The sequence below is a fragment of the Caloenas nicobarica genome, chromosome 27 (assembly GCF_036013445.1).
Source record: "Caloenas nicobarica isolate bCalNic1 chromosome 27, bCalNic1.hap1, whole genome shotgun sequence".
In the NCBI taxonomy this organism is placed as follows: domain Eukaryota; kingdom Metazoa; phylum Chordata; class Aves; order Columbiformes; family Columbidae; genus Caloenas; species Caloenas nicobarica.
The window spans coordinates 1,110,174-1,126,590 of NC_088271.1; the positions used below are offsets into that span (position 1 = coordinate 1,110,174).

The 16,417-nt window shown below is 49.5% G+C and overlaps 1 protein-coding gene across 2 annotated transcripts; it reads right to left on the bottom strand.

The window, feature by feature from the left end:
- Positions 1–9: 9 nt before the first annotated feature.
- Positions 10–16,382, bottom strand: ACSBG2 (acyl-CoA synthetase bubblegum family member 2). Of its 2 annotated transcripts, none has more exons than XM_065652510.1 (15): positions 16,317–16,382; positions 12,172–12,301; positions 9,554–9,633; positions 8,762–9,003; positions 8,137–8,225; positions 7,466–7,586; positions 6,931–7,011; positions 6,277–6,426; positions 5,916–6,092; positions 5,134–5,315; positions 4,629–4,862; positions 3,249–3,466; positions 2,264–2,403; positions 1,633–1,879; positions 10–988 (listed from the first exon to the last, which is right to left on the bottom strand). In XM_065652510.1, the coding sequence occupies exons 2-15, from the start codon at positions 12,294–12,296 to the stop codon at positions 873–875; spliced, it is 2,202 nt and encodes a 733-aa protein (XP_065508582.1). In that variant the 5' UTR covers positions 12,297–12,301; positions 16,317–16,382; the 3' UTR covers positions 10–872. The 2 variants fall into 2 exon arrangements, with proteins under 2 accessions (XP_065508582.1, XP_065508581.1); XM_065652509.1 differs by having other exon boundaries at positions 8,762–9,006.
- Positions 16,383–16,417: the final 35 nt, after the last annotated feature.

Here is a 16,417-nt window from a genome sequence, read left to right on the forward strand (position 1 = left end):
ATGCTGGAGGCAGTTCCAGTTCAGACAGCCAAGGACGCCAGTGTTTGCAGGAGACGGTTACAACCCGAGTTACCCTTCAGCACAGGTGCGAGGGGAATTTCTCCGAGCCCAGATACAGAGTTTTAGGTTTGAAACGCGGAGTTTTCATACGTGAGGTACAAACTCCGCTCTGGAGCTCCCCCCGTTGCAGGACACTAGACAGCGTTTCTACGACTGTAACACCACAGATTTCACACACATTTGTACAAGGCCTTATAAATAGTCCCTTTCTGGAAAACTCACACCACAGGTCACATCCGCTACTGTAACAATACAATTTATGGCTTCGCTGCAACTTGATAAAAACAGACTCAAAATATTGCACAGACAAACACAGCAAAGATGAGGTTCCACAAAGCCGGTGTGTGCAGCCACACGGCGTTTGTCACCTTTGACAGAACACAGTTTGCAAGTAAAGAGATTTAAAATAATTCAGATGTCATCAGCATGCAGATAAACGTGCACTGGGGGAGGGAAGTACAGGGCTATAAAAAAATCTGCCTTTTGCCCTCAGCAGGAAAATTGCAGTCCCTGATTGGTTTACATTCAGCTCCGGAAAAGAAAACTTTGGTTAAAACACAACAGTAACAGGGATTTAAGGTAAACATTGCATTGCCCTTCTAAAAAAAAAGTGGAAAGACAAAAATCGGAAGCAGATCCGCAGGAATGCTCAGCATTAGAACACAGGGCACGACCACGCTCACCACACTGCAGTACGAGGGCCAAAAAAAAAAAAAAAATTGGGGCAAATCGGGAGGGCTGCGTGATGAGATTTATTTCTGCAGAGCCCGGGGAATCCTCCTCCGGGGGGCTCAGTCGCTCAAAGCTCCGTGTTACTGGCGCAGGGCGTTCTCGGGTGCGGCGGGCGGCTCGGCATCCGCGTAAAACTGAGCGATTTGCTCTTTGTACTTCCGTGCCACCTCGGGTCTCTTCAGCTTCATCGTGGGGCCTGCGGAGACAAGACGGCTCGAGGTTTGGTGGTGACGGGGCTACAGAGGGTGTCGTTATGGGGCACAAATCGATATTAGGGTGAAGCAAGCCTGGAGGAAGATTCAGAACGCGTGAACAGACATTGAATTCAAAATCACTATTTGTGATGGCTAAAATACCTCATGGGTACAAATGGCACAACTGCCCTGCGAGAGTCAGCGCAGAACCAAGGGTCATAGAATCACAGAATCATTTTGATTGGAAGAGACCCTCAGGATCATTGAGTCCAACCATAACCCAACTCCAGCACTAACTCATGTCCCTGAGAACCTCTTCTAAGCGCCTTTTAAACCCCTCCAGGGACGCTGACTCCACCACTGCCCGAGGCAGCCTGTTCCAAGGCCCAACAGCCCTTTCCAGGAAGAATTTTTTCCTAATATCCAATCTAAACCTCCCCTGGCACAACATGAGGCCACTTGGGTCAGCACTGCCCAGCCGGGCTCTGCCCGGCAGAACTGGAAATTCCTCCCGCTCTCCCCAAAACTGCGACGTGGAAGAGCTGCAGCAAGGACGGGCTGAGTCACTCTGTGTGTTGGGGGTCCTGAGTGTGTCGTCTGTTCATCCCCAAGGACGGGGTGACCCCAGTGCCCACCCAGCACTCACCCAGCTCGCCCCCAAAGATGGAAAAGTCCTTCTCAAGAAGGACCCATTTCTGGACTTTCTGGGCGTTGGAGACAGCTCTCTCATTGACGGCCGAGATCCCCTTCTGGATGGCCGCGTACACGGCCTTGTCTTTGCTGCCAATGATTTCGGAGACTTTGGTGGCCTTGCTGCCCAGTTTCTGACAGTATTCAACAGCTTCCGGAGTCAGATCGTCCCCTGGCTCCCCAGTTTCTACGTTCACGTTGCACTGCAAGACAAGGCCAAACAGGTGACTTGGTGTTGAACACTCGATTCCCTCCACGCTAATGAGCTTGTTACTGTCCGAGCTGCACCAGGAGATACTAAAACTGGGTAAGAAAAGCAGAATCGTTTCTTAGTCTCATTTTTAGGTCTTTTACTTCTGTTTCTTTCTGCCCTGTGTGGTACAGAAAGAAAGAATTGCCCTGAACAACAGAAGATCCTCGAGTTGCAATGCTCATTTTTCTGGACAGTTACAACTGTTTGCAACTTGGCTACAACACGGTGCTTCCTGCCTCCAGAATACACTGTAAAAATGTGTAACAATTATCTTCCTCATTGGAACTAAACGCATTCAGCAGCACAGGTAGATTCCCATCCTGTTTCCCGTTACCTTCAGCGTTAGAAGCATAGCAAGGAATTTGGCTTTGTCTCCGACCAGCATTGCATTGCTGATGAGGGGAACGGCGTCTTTTACAGCGTCCTCGATTGGAACGGGAGGAATATTCTCACCTCCTGCGGTGATGATGAGCTCTGGAAAACAGTCAAGTTTGGATTAACACTTGGAGCTTTTCCCTGTTCCTTCACGATCTGAAATGGCTTTATAGCACCTTTGTCTCTAATGGACTGAACAGCAAGTCTGTGTCCCAGTGCCCAGAGAAGGCAGCGAACCCGGACTCTGGTTCAGGCTCATTGCAAAAGCTGCTTTACTGCTCCAGAGACGTTTGCAGCTTAAGGACACAGGGTGTGGGTATGAGCACCTCAGTCCCATTAGACTCTAGGGCATGTCAGTTGGTAGCCGAGATGTTCAGAAACTTAAGTACAAAATTCACCGAGGCGCAGCAGGGATTTTGAAGATCCGCAGTGTGATGCGGAACCCGCCTGTCTCAACTGGCTTTTAATACATTTCTTCAAGCGGCCTCTTTGCGTGACCATTTATCTCTTTTTGATGACCGAAGTCTTGCATGAAACTCGATTTGTTTGGGGTTGGTCAAAGCGGTGTCCCAAGTCCCTTTCACAACAGCGTTAAGCTCTTGTTTTCTCTTAGAGCTCAACTAGCCCAGCCAGCTGAAACCAGAGGGACATGGACGGGTCCAGCACCATAAAACAAGGCAATAAAGCTTTAACTGCCACTTGGGAGATCAGAGGATTTCTTCCTTACTCTGCAAACACGCTGGTTTGGAGGACAACCCTCTGCTCCCATCGCACACCAGGTCACCTGCTCAGTGACAGGACACGCCGCAGCCATATTCATATTAGAAACTTCAGCAGTATTTAAATATTCTTCTGTGCGAGCCACAACCACATAACGAGCAGGGTCTGGACGTGGCGTATCACAGCCCTGCGGAACCTCAAGGCAAAGGCAGGGGATGTGTTACCTTTGATTCTGCCGGTGATGTAGAGGAATCCATCTTTATCGTGCTTGCCGAGGTCACCCGAATGCAGCCACCCATCTTCATCAATCGCCTCTTTGGTCTTTTCTTCCATGTTCAAGTAGCCCATGAAGACGTGCCGTCCCGAGAAGCAGATCTCCCCGTTGCCGTCAGCGTCTGGCTTATGAATCAGTGTCCGGCAGCCCGGGATTTCCCTTCCACAGCTCAAAGAGAACACAAACACAAACCCATGGCATCCATTTCTTTTTCAGTTCATAGCTGAGCAGCAGACTGAGATTATGCCACAACCCTCTCAAGCTAAAGCATCTGAACAAACCCAGGCAGCCTTTTATTGCAACGGCTTCAGCAAGGAACTTACCAAATAAAAGGCATCTGCTTATGTAAGGGGAACTACCAAAAAAGTTATTGCAGAGAGATCAGTGCTCACACACCTGGTGTTTTCCACTCGTCGTTCTCAAACACCTGAGCTTTGAATAAGAAGATTTATGTCCTTGGCAGCAAACTTTTACTGATGGGGCTGTTTACTCTGCAGACTGAACAAGCCACTCAAAGCAACAGCCCAGCCTTTCTGTCCTAATTCATTTGACATTAAAGTGAGCTGTAGGTTACAGTTACTAATTCTTCCTCCTTCTCATCAATCACTTACTTCCTCCTCAGTTCCTAGAGGATCCAGGCCAAGTCAACTATAAGTAACACAGCTGTTGCCCTTGGCAGATCTCTTCATCTGCAAGATGTGGCCAAAGGAACTGGCTCCCCAGTGACTGTTTCCTGGCCGCAAGATTCCGGGGATCGTAGAATCACAGAACGGTTTGTGTTGAAGGGACCGTCCCAGCCCCCCCAGTGCCCCCCCTGCCATGGGCAGGGACATCTGCACCAGCTCAGGTTGCTCAGAGCCCCGTCCAGCCTGGCCTGGGATGTCTCCAGGGATGGTTCAGCCACCACCTCTCTGGCCAACCTGGGCCAGGCTCTCACCACCCTCAGGGCAACAATTTCTTCCTCATGTCCAGCCTGAATCTCCCTCCTTTAGTTTAAACCCATCACCCCTTGTCCTATCACAACAGGCCCTGCTCAAAAGTCTGTCCCCATCTTTCTTATGGGCCCCTTTTAAGTCCAGAAAGGCCGCACTAAGGTCTCCCCGGAGCTTCTCTCCTCCAGCTGAACCCCCCAGCTCTCTCAGCCCGTCCTCCCAGCAGAGCTGCTCCAGCCTCGGGTCATTTCTGGGGCTCCTCTGGCCCCTCTCCAGCAGGTCCATGTGTGTCTGTGCTGATAAACTGCATCAGGCCAGACGGATGTGCCAGATGCAGGAGAAACCTCAAAGCAGCTTTTCCTCCTGGCACCATCACTCTGCTCAAAAAAGGTGTTTACCTGGTGAGCCTGAACGCGTGAGGCAGAGAGACGGTGTGAGGCCCGGTGCTCTCGCTCATGCCGTACAGCTCTAACACAGGAATGTTCAGACTCAAAAAGAACTCCAGCGTCTCTCGGGTGATGGGAGCAGCCCCCGTGTAGCACTTTGTGCAGCGGTCCAGCCCAATGGCCTTTCGCACTTTGTTGTACACCAAGTGCCTGGCTATGTGGAAGTTCACTGGGACTTCAGAGCGCCTGCAGGAGACAAACGGTGACAAGATCTCAGTCACAAAGCAGAACTTCTCCCCCTTCCTCCTTTCATCTGCTCCTGTTTTAGTTTATTCAGTAAAAAGTAAATTACTTCCCCTTCCAGCCCTTGCTGCTCACCCTCTGGTCCAACCACTACCTTTGGCTTTTACGGTCCATGAGTCTGGCCTGTTACACAGGATACAATTCCTGACCTGATAGTAAAGTTCTCCTGATATTCATAAATTCATAACATCCCTTAAGTGTAGTTCATAATTACCCATTCATCCACTTCAGGTTTGTCTGCAACCCGACTCCCTTGGCCCACGATGCCACTTTTCTTCTGAGTGACGAAGACTTTGCACCTATGGATTTCATTTTCTCTTCAATTTTTTCCCAGACACGAGGAACTCCCAAAAAAACCGTTGGCCTCACTTCCCGCAGGGTGTCTACCAAGGTGCCCTGAGTGAAGCAGAATTTAACACAGCTTTCAAAAGTGCTTCGCTATAGACATCGTTGGGTCAGCACTGGTCACTAGGCCAGGCCTAGGGCTGACTTTGCCATCGGTTTTGAGGAATTGCTCCTTTTCAGCTGTGCTGCCACCAAGAGAAAGGAACCCCGGGAGCAGCCAAATGCCACAGGGGTTTCAAGAAAACAACGGTCAAGGATTTCAGTGCCAACGCTGACACAGCACCGAGAGAAGAATTGCGCTCTCCTCAGGACACGGATTTAACAGTAGTGGCATTTTGCAATGTGGACAGAGCAAACGTTGCTCAACCGAGCTGTCGGGGCGGAGAGCTGGTGTCAGGTGAGACGGACACCGGGAAGCTCTGGTTGTCAAGCGCTTGGTCAGCTCAGCCTTGCTGGCAATAGAGTCAAAAGACAAAGGTCAGAGTGACCACGCTCATCAAACCAACAGACCCTTAAACAGGAGCAGTCAGTCACTACACAAACAGCTTTCAGAATCAGGAGGTAAGCCAGCCACGGTTGTTTTAAAACACCCATGCCAGCTACAAGCAGGTGAATGGGGGTAGGATTTTTATTCTCTTCTGCTTTTTTTACCTTCAATGCATCTGGTTGAGCAAAGAAAACTTGTGCACCGAATGTCACTGGCAACCAAATATCTGCCATCTGTGCAGCAATGTGGCTGAGGGGCAGATAGCTGACCACCCGCTCCTGCTTCTCTTTATCGTGCGAGTGCATGATGAACCTTCCCGCCACCGCCGCCGTCCACGTCAGCTGCAACGAGAGCCACAGTAGCGTTCAGCGACGGCTCTTCCGAGCGGGCACAGCACAGAACACGCAGCTCATAACGCAAGTCTATGGCACCCTGTAATCTTTATATCGGGGCTTTTTTTTTCCCCCCTGATCTCAGCCCCCACCCAAGGTCACAGAATGGGCATTTATACAAAAAGATACTCACGTTGTCATGACTGAGCATGACTCCCTTGGGATGTCCCGTTGTCCCCGAGGTATAGATCAGCATACAGCACTGGTTAGGCTTCTGCGACTTAATGACTTCACGGAGTTGAGCATCTGGAACATCTTTGCCAAGGGCCATGAACTCGCTCCACTGTGTATACAAAAGAGAAGAGCTCGATCAGTTTGTAGGCTGGCATTCGCATGTGAAATTAAACCTTTTGCTACCCATGAAGAGAAGGAAACTGCTTCCTACAACCAAACCTCTGGCTGAATCTGGAAGAGGTTGTAAATATGCACCGTCAGCCCCATAATGTTCTCTGGCTGCCACAGAGCCATGGCAAAAAGCAGAAAAGGAGGTGGATACAGCCTGAGGAAGGTGACTGGCTCCCTAGCAGCCCTGGTACTCACTGGGAGCGCCGAGCTGGAGTAGCTGTGGGACCTGCGGCTGCCCTGCGGCGGTGGGCACGCAAACACCCTCCCTTACAGCATGGATTAGCGAGGTTTGGACACCTACTGCTTCAGCAAAGCAAGCGGTCCCGCACTAAAACCACCACACGCTCCCACGATGACAGTCCCGTGGAAGGTGATAGTCGCTTGCAAGCCATGAACCGAACACAGCCAGTATTTACACACCATCAAGATATCCGGTACTTACAGAGTACAGATTTGGCCTCTTCTCTTTCAGCTCTTCCCCATACTGGACAATAGCTTTCAGATGAGGTAGTCTATGCTGAATCTGCGTTAAGAAGGGAAATTCATGAGAAGGAGCAAATCCTGCTTGTCCCTTTTAAACCCAAGTAACCCACCACTTAAAATGTTACTTCCAATTGCCATTTTAAGTAAAGGTAAGAGAATCTCATCTGTGTTATTGAAAGAGCACAGGGAAGCCTTGCTAGAGATATTAATCATTTGGACTGGGATGTTGCCAGACAACCCAGGGGATGCTCAGTTGTTCATTCTGGCTTCTCATATTTTAAGGTCGAAGTTTTGCTAAGCTGTGGAACCGCTGTTTAACCTCTCATGAGATTTAGCACTAGTGCCTATTCCTCCGGCTTGCACAGGGAACACACCGAGTAGGCTCAGCCATTTCACCTCTTGCTTTCAGATCCTGCATCTCCCTCAGGTGTTACCCTCACACATCTGCCAAGAGGATGCTGTAGCCCCCCCAGCCATTTAAAAAGTCTATTTACTTCTAAGATTTTCTGCAGCTGTTTATGGTTTTCCACAACCAGAATGTTAGCACTACAGTTGTCCGCTACATAATGACAGGCCTCAGGAGAGTTTGTAGTGTAGATACCAACAGCAAGTCCACTACGGAAGAAAAAAAAAAAGAAAAAAAAAATAGAGGATAAGCAGAATTGCTGGCAAAAGTCAGATCATTTCAAACTTTAACAGAGAGAAAACTTTAGGAAGGATAGCCCATAACACAACAACAGAAAGCGGGGGGCTTAATTCCAAGAGCAAAGGCTCTGTTTTGGGGCATGGGAAATGTCAAAGTGGTGTAAGGGATCAAAATGCCTCGGGTGGAAGGCGGCTGTCGAAATGCAGTGCTCTGGCATTTCCCATCATATTTTAAATAAGTAAGCACACTTTTGGATTAACCTACTGTTCATCTTATTTTGAGAGAAGCACCTGTCTAATCAAAATTATTTTTTATCTCATTAATTCATAATGCAGTAAAAAGAAAGTTCACGTTCTAGCTATCTTAATTAAATTCAAATATAAGCAGTTGGTTTGGTTTGGGGATTTTGCAGTTTGTTTTATTTTGGTTTTAATCAAAAACTGCTTCTCACATGAATACTGAAATGACTATCCCAATGCTAAAGTAAAATGTGTGTCAAGAGACAGCACTGCTCCTTACCCTGCAAGGATAGCTCCAATGTCAGCAATAAACCACTCTGCAGAATTAAATCCCAAGATGCACACTCCATGGAAACGCTGCAGTCCCAGCTGTAAACAAGAGAGGAGATTACAGCAATCTTGTTTTTCCTTTGAAGAGTGCTTAAATTTACAGCTCTCTGCTGTGAAGACAATGTCAAGGGAAAAGTTCACGCTATTATATACAGTAATTCACATAGAAAAACTTCCGAAGATCTAATATGGAACCAGTTAAGTTTCACATCAGACACTGTCGCACTTCATCAGTAGGCAGGGAAAAGAGGATTTGTTTAGGTCTGCGCTCGGTGTGATGAGCTCACTGACACTAACGGTGTCATAAAACTGCAGTTACGAGTTCCCTTTGGGCTGGGAATGAGAAGAGGTTAAGTTAGACAACACCTACTGAGATATTTTGTCATTTAGTACAGGTTAGGTAGTCAGACATCAATATTGATTACCAAGCTGATCGTGGCATGTTCAGGTATTTCCCTGTCACTTTAAGACTCGCCTACACTCAGAAAATTTGCAGGTTTAAGATATAGTTGACCACAGCTGTTTCAGCAGTTAAACTGGACACGAAGGCGGAGCGGAACTCAACAAAAACTCACCTTCAGAAAGCTTTTTGCCGCTTTCCAGCACTCATCGTAGTACTTCTTGTATGTCATCTTTACCCACTGGCCGCCCTTCTTGGATGCAAGGGCGTAATTGTCACCGTATCTCCGGACAGCCTCCTGGAACAGCTCGTGCACGGTCTTGGGAGGCTCGCTGCCCATGCCCTGCTCCTCCATCCTCAGCCTGACCTCCCCATCGCGCCGCGTCGTCCACACGCGGGAGGCAGCGGGTGAAGAGGCTGCTTTGAAAGAAACGTGCTCAGCATCTTATATATAGAAGCTGCTTGCTGCCGTATCAACAATATAAATACAAGTATCAAACGGAGAAAGAAAATGTCATTATACCCCCTCTTACCCAAGTTTTATGACTTTTTATTCTCTGGAATTTGCCATACAACTCCCAGTGCTTTAGATCAGGACTAACAGATGAAGCCTCTCAAGCACTTTCAACATTTTGTTAAACATTTTCCATGTACATCCTCCTCTAACCTGCTCTGCTGCCCTAAAGCTCTTGTACAGCTAAGGCGGCAGCTTCCCACAACAATCATATACACTGTGTTTTTTGTTTTTTGAAGGAGGACTGAAAGTAGATGAGCACAAGGCAGGAAGTCTACTTATTTTACTCCCTGAAGCACACCCGTGCTTTAAAGTCAAACTTCAGGAGGCTTCTGGACAGACCATTCTGCAATTTGTGTTACTTCTTCCATTGTTATGGTTTGATAAATTCCTCTCTCATTTCCATAATAATTGTATGCACAACCACAGTAACTAAAAACTCTTTCCACTTACCTTTTGAACCAAGCGTGTCTCTCTTACTTCCCTCCATCTTGGTATCTTCAAGTGTCTCGGTGCTGTGGGCCTCCCCAGTTCTGCAAGGCAAAGGCCATTAGCCCTGGCTCAGCTTTAGCACACGGGCTGGAGAACGCCTTAGGCTTGCTCCAGTGCTTAATTACATTAGTCCTTGAATGTCCAAGTGGTTCCTGATGTTCTGCAAGTGCCTTTATTAATTTTACTAGCCTGCATGGCTACGGCGACAAAACCGCTTGCTCTCAGAGAGCGTGCAAACTGCCTGCACTGCTTTTAGACCAGTGTATGTTGTCCTAATTGCAGCTATCGTTGCAGATAGGCCGCAGAAGAATCTGTAAACACAGCATCTAGAAAACAGCGATAATTTAACACCAGAGATCTGCTCTAGTTGCCTGAAACAACAAGTCTGCAGTGGTGAGGAGCAGGATGGGAAGGAGCAGATGGATCTGGTGCTTTCCTCCCATCTGCAGTACGGGAGTTTAAGGGAGGGGGGGCCGGGGGCCTCTCTCCAAAGCTGCACAGCAATTTCCTGCCAGTCACCCTGTGGGGAAACCCCCAGAGGTTTCCTGCAGAAGGGCCAGGCCAGCTGAAGAGCAGGAAATGGATTTAACAGGAAATCTTGTTCTTAGGCATTCCTAATAAAGTTAGTGCATCGGGCTCCCACCGGATGTTTGTGAAGAAATGGGAACAGGCGCATCCCCCGTCTGCTTCAGCCGCGCTCCTGCCCAGGGATTTGTCCTGTGGTGCCTTTTACTCTCATCCTTGCAAGATTTGGTGAGATGCCACCTGCCCACATTTGCAGAACAGTGTTTTTCCTCCATCCCTTTCCAAGAGAAGCCTTCTCACAGCCGTAAGTGATGAGGATGAGGAATAATCAAGTCACAGGTCCCACTTCAGACCACCAGCTGGAAGCCAGACCCTGAGAGATCTGGTATTCTGTGCTCTGCTCTCTAGGACATCCCACCCTCCGATTCACAGGCAGGTGACACTTGTTCCCCTGCCCTGATCAATACCCAGTGATGCTCAGAGCATCACTGTAGCACTAAGGTTCAAGTTTTAGTCGACCCAAGATTATATTCCAGAGAACCCAAATATCCATCTTGCCTTGCCAATCAGCCCTCCCGGGGTCATCTGCTTCAGGCTATGATGAAGGTGTTTGTGTCTTCATGCCAGTGGCAGGTGTTTTCCCCATGGCCATGCTTGCTGCAAGGTTTCACTCTGGCACTGGCTCCCAGGTCTTCTAGAAGGGCTGCACACCCCTGACATCACAGTCATAGAATCATTTTGGTTGGAAAAGCCCCTCAGGATCATGGAGTCTGACCATAACCCAGCCCCGGCACTGCCCCGTGTCCTGAGAACCTCATGTCCGTCTGTCCAACCCCTCCAGGGATGGTGACTCCAGAACTGCCCTGGGCAGCCTGTCCCAATGCCCCACAGCCCTTTGGGGAAGAAATTGTTCCCCAGATCCAACCTCAACCTCCCCTGGTGCAACTTGAGGCCGTTTCTTCCCTCTCTACCAGACCAAAGAGAAGACAAGTCAGCAGAAGGCACGACGTGAACTTTAGTGTAAGGGGTAAATCGCTTCCTTATTGTTTACCTTTTCTCTGAATTTCTAGGGGATAGTCAACTATTTTTGCTTTGAGCATACAATAAGGTTTAAGGTATAGAGAAGGTTTGACATGGCTACTCCAGTGTGCTGTTCAAAAGCAGAACTGCTTCTCCCATCTAATCTGCAAGCCAGAAACAAGAGGGAAGTAAATCAATTTTTTTCTTTATTTCCCCCAAAGGGATTACAAGATGTTCCCTACTACACAGTTCCTCCTCATTATTGAGAGCATTTTTCAGCATAGATTAATCCTCAGTTGCAATAGTTCTGCACTATTTCTCCACCAGTTTTTATGATCGAAGCAGGCAAATGACTCAATAATATGAGCAAAAAAAGCCCCAGCTATTTCCCTTCCAGTGAATCCAGTAATCTTTTTCTCCCCCTTACTACATGTAATTCAAATGAAGCCTGAAAAAAATTAGGTAAAGGGTTTTTTTGTCAGCTATATCCCATTACACTGTGGCGAGATACAGACACTTAACTACTAATACACTCTTTAGTAAGAGGCTGCTTAAATTTCCAGACAAACGAACAGGAGTTTGATAAAAATCAGTGTAGGTCCTGCTCACAAGCTGTTCCCAACAGAGGCACACCTCTCTGTTTATGGTACAGCAGCACCTCACAAACAATGTCCTACTTATTGGTATTCCAACCATTTGATCAGTGCCCTCTCAATTGCACAGGTTAACAATTATGCGAAGTTCCTTTACAAGGGGTGATCAAAGAAGATTCTGCTGTTCCTGTGACTTAAGTTTTTATTAAAGGTACGCGGCTTCAAGCTCCAAACTCTGTGTGGTAGCTACGTCAGCAAATTTAATTCTATTCCTCTTCTTTTGAGAGGGTGAGATTGTAAATTCAGCTTTTGGATTCTTGGAAGTACTAACAAATGTCTGAGACTTCTTCCAAGAAAAGCTTAATTAATCTAAGTAAACATGATAGAATACAAACGCTATCCTATGTACACAGAGAAAACAAAATCTTAAATTAGACAAACCTCGCTGGAGAGTGGAGCAGTACATCATCCAGTGACACCTCACCGGTCCCTTGAGGATCTGAATTAAAACAAGCCGTGGGGACTGGTTCTGCAAGTGCCATACGTGCATCTGACTCACACAGCATTGTCCCTGGAAAAACAGGTATTAAAAATTAAAATAGAATCACACGCTACAGCAAAATCAGCTTATACTGACGCAGCCATCTGACCCAGTCAATCCCAAAGCAGATGCGAGTCAAGACCACTGCATGTGCGTGAAATACGGGAGATTCTCCGAGCAGACACAGAACACTCCGTGTCGTGCTCGGTTCATTCGACAGTCCTGACCAGCAGGACATGAGACATCCATTCCCACATCCAAAACAAGCATGACAATTACAGCCTTGAGAGAGCCCTGTGAACTTAACAATTCAAATTTTACACTCCCTTTGCCCTAAACCTTCCCACTCGAGTCTCAGACCCCCAAAACCCCCCCATGGGCCCCCAAAACCCCCCACCGCGGAGCTCCGGGTCCAGCCTTACAACGCATGGCCGCCTCTCCTCCCGCAGCCGCTCCGCACCAGCGCTAAGGACGACGTGGAATATCCTTTATTTTTAAACTAGCGCCCAGGAGGCAGATCTGGAGCATCTTATGTCATGTGCTGCCTGGCTCGCAATTGGAAGCGGCTCCTCACCCCACACGCCGCCTCTTAAGGAAGCTCTGGCCCCGCACCTGCGGCCAGCCCGGGGCACCCCGGGGGTCTGGGGTCCCTGTTGAGGGGCACAGCCCTGCAACACCCCAGACATTTAACCTATTCGCATAAGAATCAGCGTTTTTGCAGCTGTTGTGTTCGGCAGCTCCTACACCGTCCTCAGTATTTTGTCGTTATGGGATTTCGTCACCTAAGCAAAGTGTTTTCTAACGCTGAAAGCAACCCCAGCTTTATTTAAGGTTTGCGATCAAAAGCATTTGATGCTTATGACTTGGCAGGCTGAGTTTTAATTGTTTCAAGGAATTTCTCACTGCTTGGAGGGAGGTTAATTCACAACTGGCAGAGCTGCCTCCAGCCCAGGAAAGCACATCCCCCCGCTTCCGCCTCCTGATCTACGCAAGGACACGTCGCTGCTCACACCACGCGCTGCTACGAGCTACAATTCACAATGCAAAAATAGTTTAATTCGCGAGCAGCTGAGAAAGGGATGTCTCCAGAAATCCCACCTCTGAAGCTCCAAGATAATCAGCAGATGTTACGCAGCCCCCCATTCTTGGCTAAAACACCAGAGCGATTTATTTGAGTATTTTTTAATGTGACAGCTGTGAGAGAAAAAAAAAAAAAGGGCATTATCTCTACAGAGAAGGCACCTAGACCTGTAAAACCTAGTTTTGGTTCCCTCCCCAGGCTGGAGGAACTGAAACCCACATCCAGAGGAGCGCAAGCGCGCCGGTCACCAGCCTGCACAGTGCCCGCTGGAGGTGCCACCACCACCTCTCTTGCTGAAGGAGACACCTCGGCACGAGGCGAGGAGGAACGCACCGTACGAGCCGCCATCAGACCTGACCCCCTTTCGCAATTCTGTACCCACGTTCCTTCCCAGCACCCCGCAACGGGGAGCCAAAGGCTCCCCCGAGTCCCTGAAGGAAGCCTTTCTCTAATTACAGCCCTTCTCCTGCCATCTGCTCTCTAGGGCAGGCAGAGGTGCCCTCACGGCAGCGATGCCGCAGCACCGCCCAGCAAGCTCCTGGCGGCAGGTGTGGGTTGGAGACACGCCGGGCAATGAAAGGCAGAAGCCTCATCTCTCAGACAAGCGTTTCGGCTTGTCGGCTGCGGGTTTGTGCCGCACCCCGAGCCACTCAAGAGGAAAAAGCACTTCTTGCTGGAAAACCATAACTGCATTCTGCCCTCGCCGCGCACGTGCACTGCACCGAGACCCCGACAGCAGGTTCCCGAGCAGCACAAAGACCGAGGACACGAGGCTGCACAACCTGCAAGACGCAGGCAGGACGTCGCCGTCACCGTTACATCCAGCGGGACGGGCTCCTTAAAGGGAATCTAGATGGAATCGCGGCCCTCAAGGTCTGGCGAGCAGCAGCACCTCCTGCATGAGCAGCAGCAGAACTTTTCGAGCACGCAGGCCCTTCGCAGCACAAAACAGAAAGCTGAACTGCAACCTGGCTGGGCAAGTTTCCTTGTGAACACAGGCCAGACGAATCCCAAGTCAGTCATGCATTTTATATAACAAATTTAGGTTAGAAACAACAAATATTATGATATATACTCTCACTAGCTCTGCAACAAAGCCCTTCCTGTGCAGGTGCTTAGTGACAAGCACAGCCCCAGGAAAACACACACACACTCACCAGAGCCAGGCTTAATGCCCACCAAAGCCAGGCTTAATGCTCACCAAAGCCAGGCTTAACGCTCACCAGAGCTCACTGGGGATCACAAACGATTCTCTCCTGGCACACGCTGTTCCCAGAGTTAACACACCGTGATGCCCCCCAGCTGTGCAGAACACGAAGAACACACACAACGCACCCAAACAAAAACCTGCTGAAAGAAACCTACTTTTTAACTAAGCCTGTGCAGCAACTTAATTCATTTAAATACAAAGCATCTTCTGCTTGAGGGAACACTGTGTCCTAGAAGAAATGGAAGTTGGCGAACAATTTCACTGAAACTGCTGCGAAGCTTCACTGACAAAACAAAATCAGAGTTTGACTACGTGCAACCGCATGACAGTCAATGGGACAGGAGTGAAGGTTTCATTTATAATAGGCTCTGAACATGCTTTTACTTAAAATACATGTAAAGCTTCAAAAACACCAGTTCAAGTTCGAATTACCCAGTACGTTCACGAGCCACCTTGACATTTCCCAGCACAGCTCACTTGGCTTCCTGTTGCTGATTTCATTTCATTTTACTGGTAAAAGCATCACGTCTGATCCGGTCCAGCTATCACTGTGCACATCAGCTTGAGGAGATTGCCACATCATCTCACCGCCTTTCCACATCTCCCCCAAAAGTGAAACTGGGCCCTTTTGTTCCTTTGTTTTCTTTAAAGATGTATTGAGTGAGGAAACAAGCTGAGCAACCCACTCTTCAGCACATAGGCCACCCCATAATTATTCTAAATTTTACACAGATTGCTGGGGAATTCACCTAAAACAGCAGTATTGCTGCTAGAGAGCTGTGATACTGAATGAAGGCGACTGGGGGTTGAATTTAAAGCCATCCCCAGCAGATCCCTGGTTCCAATGAAGCTGGGAAATTAAACCACAACTTGTTTTTTTAATAGACTTACTCTGCAGAAACTAGTTGTAAAAGACTTCCCGTTGTTGGGGTCACGGGAAAGAAACAGTTAAGGCTGTTTTGGAACCGACAATGCCAAATTGAGAACAAAAATTTTAACACGTGAATTTTCGTATATGCCAGACTGCCCTGTATCTGTCTCTTAGTTCGAGATTTGTTAAGCAAATTGTAAGCTCAAGTAACGTTTTCTGAGAACTCTGTTCAGCTGCACATCCCACAAGAAGCGGCCTGGACGGTGCAGCTCTGGCCGTGTCCTGGCGAAGGGACGTGACTCGAGGTTCAAGTTTCTCCTTCCCAAACCGCTGTTTTCTCTGCACCTGCCCCGGGTGGGAAATCCCCTCAATGGCACCGGGACGTGTGCTCAGAGACACGTCAGTACCGGAGGGTCCCCGAGGGCTCGGGTCACCCCACGTTGTGCCACCGGTGGCGGCCGCCCACGGGGAAGCGATGGACGCTCACCGCGGACGGGCCGCTGCTCTGAACGGACGGGTCGGCCCCGCGCAGACCCCGGCTTTATTTCACCAAAACTCACGGTATTTCCGCTCCGCTGGCCCGGCCGCCCCACTCGTGACAGGAGAAGTTGCCAGGCAGGTTGATGTCACGGTGAGTGACGCTCCCGACAGGTGGGCACAGGCGGGTTCAGCACCAGCCCCACTCGGGACACCCCATGGGCACGGCCACACGCGGGCCCGCCGAGCGGCCCCCCCCAGCCCGCGGGGGGTGGGCGGGGCTGTCACGTCTCGCGTGGGCGGGTTTCCCGCGCTGCGCTCCCCGTGTCGCGACAGGACGGGGAACGCGCGGCCGGTCGCGAGGGGAGCGCGGGACCGCGCGCGTGGCCCGACCGCGCGCCGTTACCTCAGGAGCCCGCGCGCGACGACCCCCACGCGGCGCCACAGCGGCTGCCGCGCGCCGCCACGTGCGGCCCCTTTAAAGCGCTCGCGGCGGGCGGGGGCGCC

Coding starts and splice junctions, on each gene's coding strand:
- ACSBG2 (XM_065652509.1), bottom strand. CDS start 12,296: ATGCTGTGTGAGTCAGATGCACGTATGGCACTTGCAGAACCAGTCCCC. Junction 7,012..7,465: donor AGCTGCAGAAAATCTTAGAA/GTAAATAGACTT, acceptor TTCTTAACGCAG/ATTCAGCATAGACTACCTCA. Junction 6,093..6,276: donor TCATGCTCAGTCATGACAAC/GTGAGTATCTTT, acceptor CTCTCGTTGCAG/CTGACGTGGACGGCGGCGGT.